Source organism: Saccopteryx bilineata, chromosome 4, assembly GCF_036850765.1.
Source record: "Saccopteryx bilineata isolate mSacBil1 chromosome 4, mSacBil1_pri_phased_curated, whole genome shotgun sequence".
Classification (NCBI taxonomy): Eukaryota; Metazoa; Chordata; class Mammalia; order Chiroptera; family Emballonuridae; genus Saccopteryx; species Saccopteryx bilineata.
Genome location: NC_089493.1, coordinates 90,412,396 through 90,426,242, shown reverse-complemented (window position 1 = coordinate 90,426,242; position 13,847 = coordinate 90,412,396). Strand labels below are relative to the sequence as shown.

The window sequence follows — 13,847 nt, the reverse complement described above, 5'->3', positions numbered from 1 at the left end:
TATTAAAATTCAAATTTACAATGACAGAAGAAGCAGGCAGATAGTCAGTGTTTGTTCAAAGGGTGTCCCTTAGAAACAAAAAGTAATTATGAAGAGCAGAGGCCTATTTACAAAGAAAAAGGCCTATTTACTAAGCTAAGCCAATTTAAGCAGAAGGCTCAGCACAGAATGGATGGTTCCAGACTCTTCTTGCTTTAAAGGGGCAGCAAGTAACATTATCTTTGTCTGTATTCCTATGAGTAATCAACAAACCAAGTAGGAAATGGCTAAAAAAAATTAAGAACATGTTCTTCCTTTGCTTCTATAAAATTAGAGATGACAGACATGTATCCTTGAGAGCATGACTTAACTCATCAAAAAGTCACACTAATTTATCGATGTGAAAAGATCTCCAGGATATATTGATAAAATAAAATAGCAAGTGCAAAACAGTACATATAACATACTAGCTGCTGTGTATAATAATAACAGGAGAAAATAAGAATATGTATTTTATTTGTTCATATTTTTGTAAATCTTGAAATAACACACAAACTAATAAAAGTGGTTACCAGTGGAGGAGGGCAGAAAGGGCAGATGGAGGCCAAGATGAAGGTAAACCTTTTCACTGTGTACTTTTAACATTACTTAATTTTTTTTAACTAGGTAACTATATCATCTATTCCAAATTTTAATCTAAAAAATAGAAAGCTACTCTTTTGGCCTAAATGTATATTTTCATTTCTAAATTTCTCACTTTGCCTTTATACTTTATAATAGCATCTTCTTTTAAATACTATAAAAGACCTCAACCCGATTAAAAACTAATTACTTGCCTGCCTGGTGGTGACACAGTGGATAGAGAGCATCAACCTGGGACACTGAGGTCCAAACCCCGAGATTGTGAGCTTGAGCACAGGCTCACCACTTTGAGGGCAGGATCATCAACATGATCACATGGTCACTGGCTTAAGCAAGGGGTCACTGGCTTGGCTGGAGCTCCCCTGTGGTCAAGGCACATATGAGAAAGCAATCAATGAACAACTCAAGTGCTACAACTAAGAGTTGATGCTTCTCATCTTTCTTTTCTCTCTCTCCCATTTTGGGTGGAAGTAATTCTACCATCAAAATAAGCCTTCCTGCTTCCAGGTAAGCTTCAATTCATGAAAATATTAGTGTGATTTTCATCTGTCAGTTCTAAGCTTAAAAGATTTCAATGACTAGCCATCTTGCCTCAAAATGTAAGTTCTTCCTTCTCAGCCTGGAATCAGAACCCTAAACTATGTTATCCCTCTCTACCTTATCTCCCACTGCTCCCATTAATGGTTCTTCAATTTAATCATTTTAATCTGTTAAATGATTAAACATTCCGGAATTCACCTGCATGTAGTGCCTTCTGCCGATCCTCTTCACCTCTCTTTGCTGTAAGACCTAACTCAAGTCTCACCAATCTTTTCCCACTCCTTCACCCCACTGTTGGTTCTCTCTGAATTCCTGTAGCACAAGCTATCATTGACACTTAACATGTGCTACTTTTCACATATTATTTAGCATTTCTTTTTCAAAAAGTTAGTCCTTCTTACCCATAGTTCAGTAGAGGAAGCCAACTCTAAACAATGACAATATAACATGAAAAACAACAAGGCATAGAGGGCACAACGAATTCAAGCTTGGTTTTCCTTTTTTACACATCTATCCTGTTTCCTATCTAGATTGCAAGCACTTTGCCTTATTACCAATTCATAGGTTTTTAGGACAATGTTCTGTTCAAAGCACATGATTAATAAACATTGTTGTTGTTGATAAAGATGACCATGATAAGGTCAGGTCATCTTGATGACCCAACTTGATGGAGAGTGTCTGTTTTGACATCTGTCATGAGATTCAGGAAAAACAATCTATACTGCTCACAAAAATTAGGGGATATTTTATAGCTTCATATTCATTTTGAAATATCCCCTAACTTTTGTGAGCAGTATATTTTGTAGGCATCCTGCAGGGCCCTCTGGAGAATAGTCTGATTGCCAGTTTTTTCCAAGAACAATCCTTTAGTGACTCTCCAAGACCTCCCTCCCTTGACTTTGTGCTTTTATTCTCTTGTTCACCTAAACTGATACACTCAATTTGGGCTGGATTACTTGGCACTTCAAAATTGAAGACATTTAATAAAATGTGTAGCCATACAATGGAATATTATTTGGTTATAAAAAGGAAGTACTGATATTAATACATGCTACCACTTCGGATGAATTTTGAAAATGTTATGCTTAATGAAAGAGGCCAGTCACAAAAGTCCATAAGATTCCATATATTATTCCATTCACATGAAAGTTCAAAATAGCTCAATCTATAAAAACAAAAAGTAGATTAGTGGTTGCTTGGGCTACTGCAGTGGCTGGCAAACTGTGGCTCACGAGCCACATGCAGCTCTTTGGCCCCTTGAGTGTGGCTGTTCCACAAAATACGTGTGGCCTCTACCTCGATAAGAAATGTACCTACCTTATAGTTTAAGGAAAAAATCTGGCTCTCAAAAGAAATTTCAGTCGTTGTACTGTTGATATCTGGCTCTGTTGACTAATGAGTTTGCTGACCACTGGGCTAGGGAGATGGGGGTGTGGAATAATAGCTAAAAGGTACAAGATTTCCTTTTGAGGTGATAAAAGTTTTAAAATTGACTGTGGTGGTAATCGCACTTATCTGTGAACATACTAAAAATCATTGCTCTATATACTTTAAAACGGTGAATTTTATTATATACGAATCCTCTCAGTAAAGCTGTTTTAAAATAGAAATTGAAGACACTTTGTGTTCATGTTATTTCTCCCCAATGCATATGCCCTCAAACCTAAAATTCTAGTGAATTAACGTTCAATGAATACTCATCATCTACAGCTACTTTCCTTGTCATACCTCTTAGCTTGTATTACAAAAAATGCATAATTTGGTTTCTGTTGTTTTGGGGTATATTTAATGCCCTAACCTAAATATAGTATATACATTTAATGTATGTATATACACATAAGTCAGTCCTACTTTTTGTACTGTTAGAACTAAGAAATTAAGACTTTTTAAAAAAATTTTTTTTAATTTATTCATTTTAGAGAGGAGAGGGAGAGAGAGGAGAGACAGAGAGAGAGAAGGAGGGAGGAACTGGAAGCACCAACTCCCTTATGTGCCTTGACCAGGCAAGCCCAGGGTTTCGAACCGGCAACCTCAGCATTTCCAGGTCGATGCTTTATCCACTGCGCCACCACAGGTCAGGCCTAGACTTTTGAATTAGGACATTAAATGCATAGTTTTCTTCTTGAGTCTAGTATTCTATCATGAAACACAACACTCTCTACTAAACCTAAAAATCTAGAAACACCCTTAAGTAGTCCACTCATTTCTTATATTTTTCAGGTGGCACCATTCTGGTTCCTGATCCATCTCACCAAGAGGAGGATCAAGAGTAAGAAAGTCAAGCATCAAATGCAGCTCTCTGACCTCCAAATACCTGTCTGCCCACGTCTCACTAGAATCCCTCATGTCCTTTGTTCTAGTCACACCTGTTTTGACAATGATCCACAAACATGCCTAGTACTTTTCCACTGCATATAATCTGTCTGTCCTTTGGGCTCTTACCACGTGACTTATACCTTTTCTATACATCTTATATTAACAGTTAATGATTTTACAAATGTATCTCTCTTAAGATTGTAGGGCACCCTTGAGGATGCTATGTTAAATGAAGTAAGTCAGAGGAAGACAAATACCATGATTTCACTTTTATGTGGAATCTAAAGAACAAAATAAAAGAACAAACAAAACGGATATAGGCTCATAAATACAGAGAACTACTGGTGCCAGAGAGGTGGAGTTGAGGGACTGGGTAAAAAAAGTAATGGAATTAAGAAGTACAAACTGGTAGATACAAAATAGTCACAAGACTGTAGAGTACAGCACAGGAAATATAACCAATAATATTGTAATAACTATGTATGGTTCCGGACAGATACTTGAATTATTGGGGGGACCACTTCGTCAACTCCATGGTTGTCTGGCCACTCTGCAGTACACCTGAAACTAATATAAAATAGTGTTGGATGTCAACTGCACTTGAATAAAATTTTAAAAAAAAAAGATTGTCAGACACTTGAAGGCCATTTTAATATTAATTTAACATTATCTTATCTGAGGGTTAAATGGTGATACTCAATAACTTATTAAAAATAAATATCATGCCTGACCAGGTGGTGGCGCAGTGGATAGAGCGTAGGCCTGGGATGCGGAGGACCCAGGTTCGAGACCCCAAGGTCACCAGCTTGAGCGCGGGCTCATCTGGTTTGAGCAAAGCTCACTAGCTTGGACCCAAGGTTGCTGGCTTGGGCAAGGGGTTACTCGGTCTGCTGAAGGCCCACAGTCATGGCACATATGAGAAAGCAATCAATGAACTAAGGTGTTGCATTGAAAAACTGATGATTGATGCTTCTCATCTCTCTTCATTCCTGCCTGTCTGTCCCTATCTGACTCTGTCTCTGTAAAAAATAATAATAATTATTATAAAAATAAATATCATATATCTTATTAGATGAACAAGTTATGGTTGTGTATATCTCAAGGTCCTACATGCTTCCCTCTACACCAGCTCTCTCAGAGACAAATAACAGATGCTAGCAGACTGCCTAAAGTTTCAGGTAGGATTTTAGAGCTGGGTGGAAGTTCAAGAACCATTGAAGAAAGAGTGGAAACAGGGCCACTCCAGAAACCTCTTTTTTTAAGTGAGAGGAGGGGCAGTAGTGACAGACTCCCGCATGCACCCCAGCCGAGCTCTACCCTAACTAAATCCTGAATCAAAGGAGCTCTTTTTAGCACCTGAGGCTGATGCTTTGACAAACCGAGCCATCCTCAGAGCCTGGGGCCCACGCTGGAACCAATTAAGCCACTGGCTGTGGGAGGGGAAGAGGGAGAGGGGAAAGGGAGGGAGAGAGAAGCAGATGGTCGCTTCTCCTGTGTACCCTGAATGAAAATTGAACCCAGGACATCTATACACTGGGCTGATGCTCTATCCACTGAGTCAACCAGAAAGCTTTTGATTTGTGCTGCACTCAGCTAAGTAGGTCAAAAAATCTAAAAAATTTATTTGAAAGTTTTCAAAAGCTTTTCATCCAAAATACTTCTTCCATATTAGACAACTAGTAATTGAAATGTCACCATCAGAGAGGTTCATCCAGCACTATCTTTTATCAAAAGGCACATAGGCCTGGGAGGGTAGTGTGGTTTTCAAACATGCCAGCCAGCTGAATGCAAGTTGATAAGCACAAACAGAGCAGTGAGCCAACAAAGGGCCATGCCTCCACGTTGCATCACAGGGAGATTCTGACAAAGCAAAAATCAAGAGAAAGACTAGAGTCCAGAATGGAAGCAATAGGGGGAAAGAAAGTATTCAAAGAGAAGAAGCTGCGTATGAGGCAACCTCACAGGTTGCCTGGGGTTGACAGAACTCTAATCAGCAGTGAAGTAGCTGGCAGCAGATAAAGGAGTATTTGCCACTGCATTGTCAGAATGGAGAAAAGGGTACAGTTGCTATTAATTATGAAAGAGCAGCAGTGGAGAGCAGGAAATCAAGAGGAAATATGATTAGGGTTTAACAAGGAACTGGCAACACTGTTAGAGAAGCAGAAATCAGTAAACTAATTTGGATATTTTTGAGTGTAGACAGGAAAACAATCAAAAGGCAAGGGAAAGAGGCAAAACTGGTCTGAGGGAAGTGGCCAATATCTGCCATAAGTTAGTCCTTATTTTCTAACATCTACTCTATTTTCATCATCTTGCCTTTTTTCATCCTTTCCTGAATTTTCATATCACATCATCTCAGTTCTTAGCTACTTGTCTGTGAAGCAGATAGTCACACAAGAGATGTGGTCTCACAACCTTTTATGCCAATCTTGGCCAGTGCCCTAGCTTTATCCTAAATTGCACAAAAATAAATTATCACATCTTTACCTTTATTCTCAAAGTATAATAATGAAAGTCCAAGAAGTATTGGGCTGGTCCTTCTGTGGTCTCCAGTACTTTGGGGAGGCAGAACTGAGTCCCCAGGAATGTGAGAGCTTCATCTTAAAAAGCTAGCAGCAGCTATAAATATTACTGTATCAAGTTCAGTGGCCCAAGTCAAATCCTGGGAACATTGATGGATATGTAGTAGGGTTTGACCTGGGCTTCATTTCAGTTCTTGGGAAATAATTGGAATAGAAACTGTTTTGAGAAGACAGTTGAGTAAAAGAAGACTAGGAACCAGAAGGATCTGGTGGGAGAAGTAGGGAAAGTAAAGGATATGGATCTTCCTCTTTTTTCTGCTACTGCCTAAGGCCAGAGGCATGTCACCCCAGCAAGGGTCTAAAGTAGGTAGCAGCGACGAGGGTCTCATAACAGAGAGGACAGACCACTCCAGGGCTGGTTAACTGGCATGGTCAGGTGGTGGAATGCTAGCCATAAGAATGGAGACAAACTGTTCCAATTTCTGCGCAGCTTGTTTCCCGGTGTTTATTACTTCCTCGTGGTTGGCCTTCTCAAGACTTTCATAATCCAGGATGACCTTGTTAGTGATGAGGGAGAACCCAAAGACTCGAAGTCCACAGTGCCTTGCAACTATAACTTCTGGTACTGTGCTCATGCCTGATGGAGAGCAAGGAAAACCAAGTGTCAGGATCCTCAAGTGACTCTTCCTCACCCTTTAACTCATCTCTATTCATTAGCTCATTGACAATTTAACATCTCAAAAAACAACCAAAGAAGCAGCTAAATTAGTGTTGAGCTTAGGTTATACTGTATGGCTAAAAGAGTAGGGCTTCAGATGGCCTCACACATTCCTCATAAATATTACCACTGCAAAGCTTTATTTCTGTAACTATCTGTGGTAATTTTGAAGTCAGTCCTAATGATGCAGCTCCATCGTCCAGTCAAAGGTACAGTGGGTGGCTAACACATTAGTTAGACTAATCTTCGGAAACAGTTGTCAAATCAAGGTATGTCATTAGCACTACAGCTGTTAAAGCCCTTGATGCTGAGAGGGGAGGTCTGATGCTACAACACACCAAGCCTCACCACCTTAATATCTTTCTAGAAATCACTTTCTAGAAATTCAAACTTCCCTAAGTCAGACCTTCTCTCAATCCACCATCACAGGTCTATAATCTTTTACTCCTTCCCATCTCTTCACGTCTATAGCCAAGTATCCCTTCTCACCAACAGCATCAGCACCCAGCTTCTGCAGCATACGACACTCTGCTACCGTCTCAAAGCTGGGGCCCAACACCATGACGTAGGTGCCTTCCTGGAGCTCTCTCTTCTCCCCCATCTGTTTCCAGGTACTGTGAGCTTTCTGCCTCATCTCCCGGTCATAGGCATCAGACATGGCAGGAAAGCGAACTCCAAACCTAAGGCACAGGTTGGATTATCTCAGATTAATGGAATATAATGAGCTCTCTCTTCACTTCTAGACAAGTCCTTAAAAACTCCCATCCATAAACAGAAGGAAAATAAGTACCTTTCATCATTGGGCCCGATGAGAGGGTTCTGACCACAGAGACCAGGTAGGTTGATGTGATCACGGATCAGCATGATATCTCCAACCTCAAACTTGGGGTTAAGCCCTCCGGCTGCATTGGTGACCACTAGGGTGTCCACACCCAGAAGTTGGAAAACCCTTATTGGTAATGTTACCTTAGAAACAAAAGAGAAAAGATTAGAAACTTAAAATTTCACTAATACACTATGCAGATACACATGTATGAAAGGAGGGAACCAAAAATCCACCGGGCCCAGGTAGTTAGGCAATAAAGTGGGACAGAGAGCTCTCCCGCTTCTTCCAGACTGAACCAAACTTAGGCCTCCAACTTACCTTCCAGAGTGGGTAGCCTTCATACATGTGGAACCTGCCCTGCATCATCACGCAGGCTCTGCCATTCAGGCTCCCAAACAACAGTCGACCAGCATGACCTGGCACTGAGTATAAAGAAAGGGAAATGAATGGGATGATGTTTTCATATAACATATATCCACTGGTCACTTGCTATAAGTCAACTCACTATGGTCAACATGTGAGGGAGGATATAATTAAGCAGAAGAAAATGTTATTATCTTCACTTTCAGGAACTTTGGTCTGATAGAGACAGAGATTAATCATAAACTTACAAAACTACGCATGAGTACATTCTAAGATTAGAGCTATAAAGGTAAGTATGTTCAATATGAACATATATCAAAGGAAGAATTTTCTTTTTTAATTTCAAAAAATGAGAAAGTCATACTATCAGAAAATAAAAGTGATAAAAACAAAAAAGAATAAGTGGGTAATAATGAATGCAGTAATTATAGACTACTTTTCCAAAATTTCCAAAATTCTCAAAATATGTATTCCTATTTATTACCCTAACTAAACTATATGCATTTTCACCCCTGAAAGGAAGTTCATGGTATATTCTGCTTCCTAAACTGAACAGGAGTAAGGGGCTGAGTTTGAACCCATACAAGTCTTCTCAATTAGGACCCACAAAACAGTCCTATGAGAATACATCACAGGAGCACACAGGGGCATGAGAAATAACACCTCACACAGACATAACTATTATTACTATTTTCTTCATCTAGCATTTCTCTTCTAATGGACATTGCCAACTTTTCCTTTAAGGAATGGATGATCTGAGAGAGAAAACAAAAGCAAGGGGAAGAGTTGAGAGATACTCATAAACAGAAGTGTGTTTATTTGTTTTGAGAGGAGGGGAGATAGTGAGACAGACTCCCGCATGCACCCTGACTAGGATCTACTTAGCAATCCCTATCTGGGGCTGATGCTCGAATCAACTGAGTTATTTTTAGTGCCTGAGGCCAACATGCTAGGACCAATGGAGCTATCCTTAGCACCTAGGACAATGCTAGAACCAATTGAGCCACGGGCTGTGGAAGGGAAAGAGGGAGAAAAGAGGGAGAGGGAGAGGGAAAGAAGCAGATGGTCACTTCTCCAGTGTGCCCTGAACAGAAATCAAACCTAGGATGTCCATATGACAAGCCAACACTCTATCCACTGAGCCAACTGGCCAGGGCCTGAGAAGTTTATTTTTTATTGGTTTTTTTAAAGTTCTTTTTGAGTTCTTTTTGTTGTTATTTTTTAGTGTGAGAGAATAGACAGAGACTGGAAGGGAGAAAGATGACAAGCATCAACTCATAGTTGTGGCACTTCAGTTGTTCATTGATTACTTCTCATATGTGCTCCAGCTGAGCCAGTGACCCCTTGCTCAAGTCAGCGACTTTGGGGTTTCAAACCTGGAACCTCAGCATTCCAGGTCAACACTCTATTCACTGAGCCACCACTGGTCATGTTTCTTTTTTTGTTTGTTTGTTTTTTATTGTTATTAGAGGGAGGAAGGGAGAGGAAGGGAAAGGAAGAGAGGGGGGAGGGAGAGGGCGAGAGAAAGAAACATCAATTTGTTGTTCCACTCACTTATGCATTATTAGTTGATTCTTGAATGCTCCCTGGCTGGGGACTGAACTCCACAACCTTGTCACATCAGGACGATGTTCTAACCAACTGACTTACCCAGCCAGGGTGAGAAGTCTATTTCTTTTAATCACCAGGAATAGAACAGAGGTGATAATTAGGAAAACTCAAGTGGAATATAAATAATGTTTTAAAAAATTAACCCACTTATCACTTAGTGTTGTGCCCTTCTCATTGGCGGTAGGAGTGGCAGGTGGAGCCAATGTCAGTCACTGTTATCCCCCTTACAAATTTTGCTCTTCTCAGTATTTCCTTCTCCAACCTCCATTTCCACCTCACTGCTCTGGTCTCCCACTCTTGCTAAAGGGCTTGAGAAATAACTGAAACATCTATTAAGTCATAACTCTCCAGGGAAAATACGAAGGAAAGTAGAAATCCGAAGAAGTATTAAATTAACCAAGTTAGTTATCTGAGAAATAAATAAACCATACAAGCTAATTTTTTCCTTTACTTGAAACTTGCCCCTATTTCACCGCACCCTTTTCTAAGCCTTACTTGTAGCTTTCCAGTTACCAGAATGCTGTCCTCAGGTCCCTCACAGCTCTGCTGTGCATAGGGGACATCTTCCCTTTTCCCCTTGCAAAGGGTCAGTGTGTTCCGAATTATTTATAAATATGTTTGCAAGAGTATGGTAGTCTGTGTGTTCATTTGTTGCTGTGCACTAGTATGTGCCTTATCCTAGAACTAAAGCTACAGGTGGGGAGACTAGAAATAGCAGGAGGGCAGTCCTGGCTGGTTGGCTCAGTGGTAGAATGTTGGCCTGGCATATGGAAGTCCCGGGTTTGATTCTGGACCAGGGCACACAGGAGAAGCGGTCATCTGCTTCTCTACCTTCCTCTTCTCCTTTCTCTCTTTCTCTCTCTTCCTCTCCTGCAGCCAAGGCTCCAGTGGAGCAAAAGTTGGCCCAGGTGCTGAGGATGGGGGCCTTGGCCTCAGGTGCTAGAGTGGCTCTGGTTGCAACGGAGCAACACCCCAGACAGGCAGGGTACTGTCCCCTTGTGGGTTTGACGAGTAGATCCCGGTCAGGCACATGTGGGAGTCTGTCTCTCTGCCTCTCCACTTCTCACTTCAGAAAATACAAAAAAAAAAAAAAAAAAAAAGAAAAAGAAAAAAAAAGAAATAGCAGGAGGGCACAGGACAGGGGAGGCTTGACTTTGTCATGGGAGATTACAGGTTTTTTCCATTTAAGCTGCAGAGTGATAGATATGAGCTAAGCATGTGAGTATGTGGTGACCATGGTGTATTTGGGAGAGGTGTTGTAGAGCTTTAAGAAACTCTGAGTCATTAAAAGATAAGAAATGTGTCATTATGTATTACCACTAACCCACACATGGGAATTTCCTTCTAAAGTCATTCTGTTTCATGGTGGTTTACTTTCCTCTCTTGCAACAGTTGTCTTTATAGTTCAGTGCTAGAGGAAACCAGGTCTGAGCACGGAAGCATTGCTCTCCCATCAGATCCCATCAGTATCCCTCAGTCCCATCCCTCTCTCCCCCTTGCCCATACCTGTACTTTGGGGAAAATTTGGTATATCACTGTAGTTAAAGATCTGGGTCTCAGTTAATTTATCAGCCAGACCTCCTAAGCCAGAACCACAGATCACTGCCACTTGGGGTCGGTGCTTAATTTTGGACAGAAGCCATTCTGCAGTGTTCCGATAATCTTCATATGTAAATCTAGGAAAAAGAAAAATCAAAGTGAGTTTTGCTCCTATAATGAGGGCATAAGCTGATTACCTTTACTGCAGAAAGGCCAGCAGGTATGTGGAGGTGACAGGGGACAGAGAAGCCAGCCACAGAGCTGCCCAGAGCAGCAACTCCTCCCTTTCATGAAAGGCCACATTAACTCACCCACCTGTCTGCTCCCCTGAAAGTCTGATATGAAATTCAATTCATCCGGAGCCTGACAAAAGTTAATGTTTAAAAATAAAAGTTAATGTTTCCACCACCAGCACAACTCCAGTTTTACTATCTCTGTTAGTTTTAATATCTCTCCTATGACAATGATTTAGAGGGGAAGGAACCAGAGTCCACAGAAGTACAACTGAAATAATCAAACCAAGGAGGGTAAAGGGCTCCACCTATCTCATAGGTTTAGTGTGAAAATTAATTAAAACTTTGTTACTAATAAGCTCCAAAGACCCATGACTCCATAAAGCATGATTCAGCTTCACACTTTGTCATTCTCCCACTTTCCCCCCTGCTGTGTTCTCCTCCCTCCCTTCTCCCATCTTCCCTTCTCTTCACCAAGGTTGTCATTCAGAGACCTAAAGACACACACTTACCCAGAACCTGTACATTCCCCACCACCATAAAAAAATAATTAAAAAATCAACCTAGAAATTTTCTCAGAAATCCAGTCTAATTCTCACACCTATCTGGAAAGACCAAAGATTAAAGAAAAAAAAAAAAAGTCGAACCGAAGTGCAACAGAGCTGAACACAACTAACTGAGCCCTCTAGAGAACATTCTGTCCTTCCAAAGCAGAGCCTTTGAAAAAACCAAGATGACTACAATATAACAGGCTACCCTCAGGAAAGTAGCTGGGTAAGAGACAGGGGTGAGGGCAACAAAGCTGGGACCACAGGATGATTGAGAAGAGAAGCAATAAAATGGTAAAAAGCTAATCAAATAGCATCCCCAAGAGATACAAAGGAAATGACCAAAGTAGAGAGAAGGGTTTTCAAAGGTATTAGGTGGAGGCAGCGGGCAGTGTCTGCTGCTCAGATCACTAAAAAAGGATTTCCTTCTCTCTTTGGAGACTCCATTCTCAACTTAATTGAATTTCCAATTCGGAGGGAATGGATATGTTGCCGAGGGATATGAGCAATAGCTCTTCTGAAGGAGGAACTCCAGGTACGGACACAAAAAGTACCTTAGGGCTTTAGCTAGACCCTAGAACGGGAATCTGTGAAGAGCACATGAGGTAAAAAGACCTTTCCCATGCGTGGCGGCGGAGAGGGGGGTGGCAGTGCACGCCTTCCTCTACACTTACACCCCACATGCACGCGCGCACGCACACACATATACCGGCTTCCTTTCCTAGTAAACTACCCTGTACTAACCCGTCCCTTTCCTGCTGCGATGGCGCCACCACACCTCGATTTCCACGTGCGCCCTTGCCGGCGCCGGCTGCCCCGCTGCTGCCGCCTTGTTCCTGGCACCGGGCTTCGTGCCAGGCCCCTGCATCTCCGCGGCAGTCGCTCCCTCTCCCGGCCACTTCGGGGCACAGAGTCCCAGGTTTCCAGGTCTCAGTGACAGCCATTTCCCCTCCCCAGGGGCCTCCGGGGTTCACCCGGCCTGGTTCCCGCCTCACCCGCTCTCCATGTTCCGCCGACAGTCTCTCGAAGAGTCTATTCTTCGCCGGGTTCTGCTCCGCTGGACCGAACTGCTGTAGGCGGGTTAATCACACAGTTAGTGCTCTGTAACCCGGGAGCTGGCTTATATCCCCAGCTCCGGAGGACCCAGCCAATGGCAGCCAAGCACGAGGGCCGGCCCATCTCCATGGCTACACACCCTGATTCAATAGCCCAAGGCTGGGCTGTAAACCTCTTCCCAGTCCTGGACCCCTCTCTCGCGCCCCGCCCACCTCCAACATTTCATCCCTGCACTTATTCCTGTCCGCAGAGCCTAGCTTTCCTGCAAGAAGGGAACCTGTGCGGGAAGAAGGCTAGAAGCCAGGAGGGGGAGCCCCACACTCTCCCACCCCCGCCCATGTATCTGCAATCCCATTCCATATTGTGTGTGCAGCACACCGAGAGATTTAAAAAGAGAAAAATTTAAATCTTAGGTCGTGCAACCCCAGAAGAAAATTAAGTGAGCCTATGTCCGAGTGGCTTCCTGCACCAAGAAAGCTGGGTCAATCCTAGCAACATTGCTGACCTGGAGGTTACAGAATTTGGGAAAACATATTAGGGGTCTAAATCTAGGCCCAGATGGGGAGAAGATAAAAGTTCTAGGAAGAATTCCTGGATCGTGGACACAGACAAAGGCTAGGATGAGATAGGAAAACAGGCAATCCCTTGATTTACACAATACTGGATCCCAGCAATACACAATCCTAGAGAAGGACGACCCATGTACATGTAACAAAACTACACAATATGACATCTTTGAAAGAATTCAGCTATTTTCTCTCTCCACTTTTACAGTTTTAACCAGTCTCACACAAAATCACAAACCAATGGCCCTTGCTTAGCTATTGAAATCTTCCACCTGCTTCCACTTACCTAAACTCTAATTGTTCCTGCTTGCCATTTTACCCATCACAATGGCCCAAGCCACAGTTTCCCAACCCTATTTCTATCTCATTCATGTAAGAAATATGAATA

At 42.1% G+C, this 13,847-nt stretch overlaps 1 protein-coding gene across 2 annotated transcripts; it reads right to left on the bottom strand.

Moving 5' to 3' along the window:
• Nucleotides 1–478: 478 nt before the first annotated feature.
• Nucleotides 479–12,962, bottom strand: PNP (purine nucleoside phosphorylase). Of its 2 annotated transcripts, none has more exons than XM_066277291.1 (6): nt 12,833–12,962; nt 11,024–11,193; nt 7,862–7,965; nt 7,508–7,683; nt 7,207–7,397; nt 479–6,636 (listed from the first exon to the last, which is right to left on the bottom strand). In XM_066277291.1, exons 1-6 carry the CDS (start codon nt 12,841–12,843, stop codon nt 6,419–6,421), a joined length of 870 nt encoding a protein of 289 aa, XP_066133388.1. In that variant the 5' UTR covers nt 12,844–12,962; the 3' UTR covers nt 479–6,418. The 2 variants fall into 2 exon arrangements, with proteins under 2 accessions (XP_066133388.1, XP_066133387.1); XM_066277290.1 differs by lacking the exon at nt 12,833–12,962 and adding an exon at nt 12,582–12,796.
• Between the last annotated feature and the right edge of the window lie 885 nt (nt 12,963–13,847).